Source organism: Diabrotica virgifera, chromosome 5 (assembly GCF_917563875.1).
Source record: "Diabrotica virgifera virgifera chromosome 5, PGI_DIABVI_V3a".
NCBI lineage: Eukaryota > Metazoa > Arthropoda > Insecta > Coleoptera > Chrysomelidae > Diabrotica > Diabrotica virgifera.
The window spans coordinates 104,095,749-104,099,143 of NC_065447.1; the positions used below are offsets into that span (position 1 = coordinate 104,095,749).

Consider the following 3,395-nt stretch of genomic DNA (forward strand, 5'->3'; position numbering starts at 1 on the left):
GTACGGGATCCTCTTGCTGTTCTCATTCTACTGACCTAGGGGCCGGGGCTGCACGATGTAGAATTCTAAAAGACTACACCTTGCAGTGTCGAGGTGCGATGTTTTAAATCACACCCTTCCCTTACGGAGGCACAGTAGAAATCCCGTAGCGGGCCCGACGAGAGCTCGCTTTACTTTTTCCGCTAGCCGATGTCTAGCTGTGGCGTCTCAGAGAATCCAACAAAAACAAAATCCCTAAGTTTCACCACATCCAGCCGATCGGCCTTTGCCTCTCCTTCTCGCCTAAGGCTTAGTAGTGCACGATTTCGCTATCACGCTTACATTCGTGATTGGAATGAAAATTCTTGCTAATCGTACAACTTCTTCCACCGTTGGCTCCTCGTCGTCTTCTAGCCTCAGAGAGTGAGCACCGCTCAACTGTTGCTGCGCTTACATTCGCAACTGGACTGAAGAGTCCACAGTCGAACTATCCCCACCTCGTTGGCTTCTCTATTGCTCCGCTTCCGCTCGTACGCGTGTTACTGCTCCGGTGGTCGGCACCGGACTAACTAACTAACTAAAAAACTAAAAGGAAAAATTTATGATGTGCTGTTGAAACCTCTGACGGTATTTATACTTTTGTAAGTGGTGGGGGAACGGGCAGTGATTGGTTAATTTTACTGATATTTATGTAGTCTTGTTACGCAGGCCAACCAAGCGCCAAGGCTCCCGTCCGTCCCGATGTGACTGGCCAAAACCTAACCCTTGCTTAAAAATTGAACTACAACTAAATTTAAAATATGTGTGCAAAATTGAAATAAATTCCTAAATTTGCAGAAACTATTTGATCTAAAGGGCCGTTTTGTTTTAAAAATGACACCAGTGAAATTAGTTACTATTAATTAAATTTACTGCGACTAACCGCTAAGGCTTCCGATCGATACGGAACCAATCTTAACAATTCGGATGCCTTATTCCGTAGTCTAAGGTCACTATATATGTATAAATAGTAACGATTTTTAACTCAAGCTATGTGAGTCCTTCTATAGGTCAGTAGATTGAGAAACTCAAGTGGAACCCGTACTCAGTTCTGTCTGGGTACGTGAACAACCGCGCTTGGTGCAGGGAGCCAACCCTGAAGTCGAGCTGGCGTCGGGCCAGTCGGCAGAAAAAAAGGCTTCATCCAAAATTAGGACCGTTCGCCCCCAACCCCAGACGATTGATCGAGCTAGGTCTCGATCACGCCCCCGATCCATGGCGCAATCCCCGCCAATCTATGAGGGCTCACGCAAAGTGGGCTCTAACCTGTTTCAGGAATTAAGTTCCGACACCGATGACTGCTCATCCATGGATGAAAATGGGTTCAAGAAACCTAGAAGCGAGAGGAAAAAGGAGAAATCCAAAAAGAAAAAAGAGGAGAAATCGAAGAACGACGCAGAAGCGAAGAAGGACGGAGAAAATCCAATAGCAGAGCCCATGGATGATGAGGCAGAGCAGGCAGTCAGAGGCACCACCAAACGAACGAAGCCGAAAGAGAGTGAAGCAGACGAAAACATGAAAGGGAAGATACTCAAGACAAATGAGCAAGAAGAGATGAGGAAGATGCTAGAGGCGATAACGGCAGAGAAATCAACAAAGAGCCGAAAACAAGAAACTATGGATCGTAATCCAAGAACAAAAGGAACAGATGAAGGAAATGTCAACCCGATTGAATGATCTGATAGATCAACAAAAAACAACGACAGAACAACTAAAAATGATGACAGAACTCTTAAAGAATCTCCAACAGAAGCCAGTCTCTGAAGTCGAGAAATCGCAGCCAATCCCTGAAGCCAAAAAGTCACCCGCAGAGGAGAGACTAAGGAAAATCCGAGAGGCACCAAAAAATAAAGAAGATTTCCCAAAACTGAAGTCACCCATCTCAAAAGACGAGACGACATCATGGGAAAACCAAGCAAGAAACGCCATGAGAGCTGCTTCACCCCCACCAGAAGACTCCTTCAACCTACCCCGAGGAAATGCCCCACCAATACATCCATCTACGAGCACGGGTGGAGATGCGCCTGCCGCACGGCGTCCCAAGGATTCAGAGTCGAACCAAATGGAGACGAACCAGCAAGAAGAAGCTGCCGCGTTACCTGAACAACAGGTAACCCGTCAACGTAAGCCGCCTGTAATTAAATTACAGAGCGTGAGCGAGACAGGGGCTATCCTCAGTATAGCCCAGAAACAAGGCGTAATCACGACAAATAAGATCTCCAGAAGCGGAAGGGAAACCCTCATCCAGGCGAAAAGCCCGGAAGATTATCGAAAGATGACACACATTATTGAGGATTACGCAAAGAACATGACCCTAAAAGATCCCAAGAAGAGACTACAATGGATAGCCTTCCCATTCGAAGAAGAAGTAAAACCTAAAATGGTAATAAGAGGGCTACCAACGAATACCAAAGAGGAAGAGATCAAGAATGACATGGCAGATCAATATAACATTGACTGCCAAGCAGCAAAGAATATGTCAACAAGAGCCGGCCCAAGAAGACAGCTACCTATGTTCGTCATAACTCTGGATCAGGGGGACGTCGAGGCGGCGAGACGCATAACCAACCTGTGCCACATGAAGGTCGTGGTAGAGGATCTCCGAAAGCGACAGGACCCTCGCAGTGTTTCAACTGCCAAGGCTACCACCACGCTCAAAACGCGTGCCACAAGGACCCCAGGTGTGTCAAATGCGGTGAGGATCACCCCACTAAGATGTGCAAAAGGGCCAAAGAAGTTAAAGCTACATGTGCCAACTGTAAAGGCAGCCATCCAGCCAGCTACAGAGGATGCCCTAGATGCCCTACGTGGGGAAGACCCCCACCAAGGAGGCCGCAACAACAACAACCACAGGCAAGAAGACCACAAGCCACCGGCACCACCTACGCCCAGGCCACGCAAAACAACCAACACCAAACAGCGATCCCTGATGAAGACTACATAGTCAGAATAGTGACTAGGGTAGTTAGAGTAGTTATACAAGGCACCAGGGAAGCGCAGAAGTAATGCAGACAGATAGGGGATATTTGAGGATAGGCTCCTGGAATCCGGGCGGTATATCAACGAACCAAAACATCATGGATGAAATCGCCAATAGATATGAGATGGACATCGTAGCAATCCAGGAAACCAAGCTAACAAACAACTTCAACCTAAAGTTCCCTGGGTACGATGTATATAGGAACGACCTCAATAGAAGATCAGGAGGAACGGCCATTCTAGTTAAGAAGGGAATCACTCACACCAGATTCACGACTCCACCACTAGTTAACATGGAGGCAACAACAGTCGAAGTGAAAATGAGGCAAGGCGCAGTCAGAATAACATCAGCCTACGTAAGACCGCAACACCCATTAATGGACGATGACCTAGACGCG

General features: G+C 47.2%; 1 protein-coding gene across 1 annotated transcript; it reads left to right on the forward strand.

Annotated features, from left to right (window-relative positions):
- The first annotated feature begins 1,233 nt into the window (after nt 1–1,233).
- LOC126885423 (uncharacterized) lies at nt 1,234–1,695 on the forward strand. The gene has a single exon (XM_050651993.1). The coding sequence runs from the start codon at nt 1,234–1,236 to the stop codon at nt 1,693–1,695; it is 462 nt and encodes a 153-aa protein (XP_050507950.1).
- The last annotated feature ends 1,700 nt before the right edge of the window (nt 1,696–3,395 follow it).

Bases quoted from the DNA above. Each gene is read 5' to 3' on its own strand.
- LOC126885423 (XM_050651993.1), top strand. From the start codon at position 1,234: ATGGCGCAATCCCCGCCAATCTATGAGGGCTCACGCAAAGTGGGCTCT.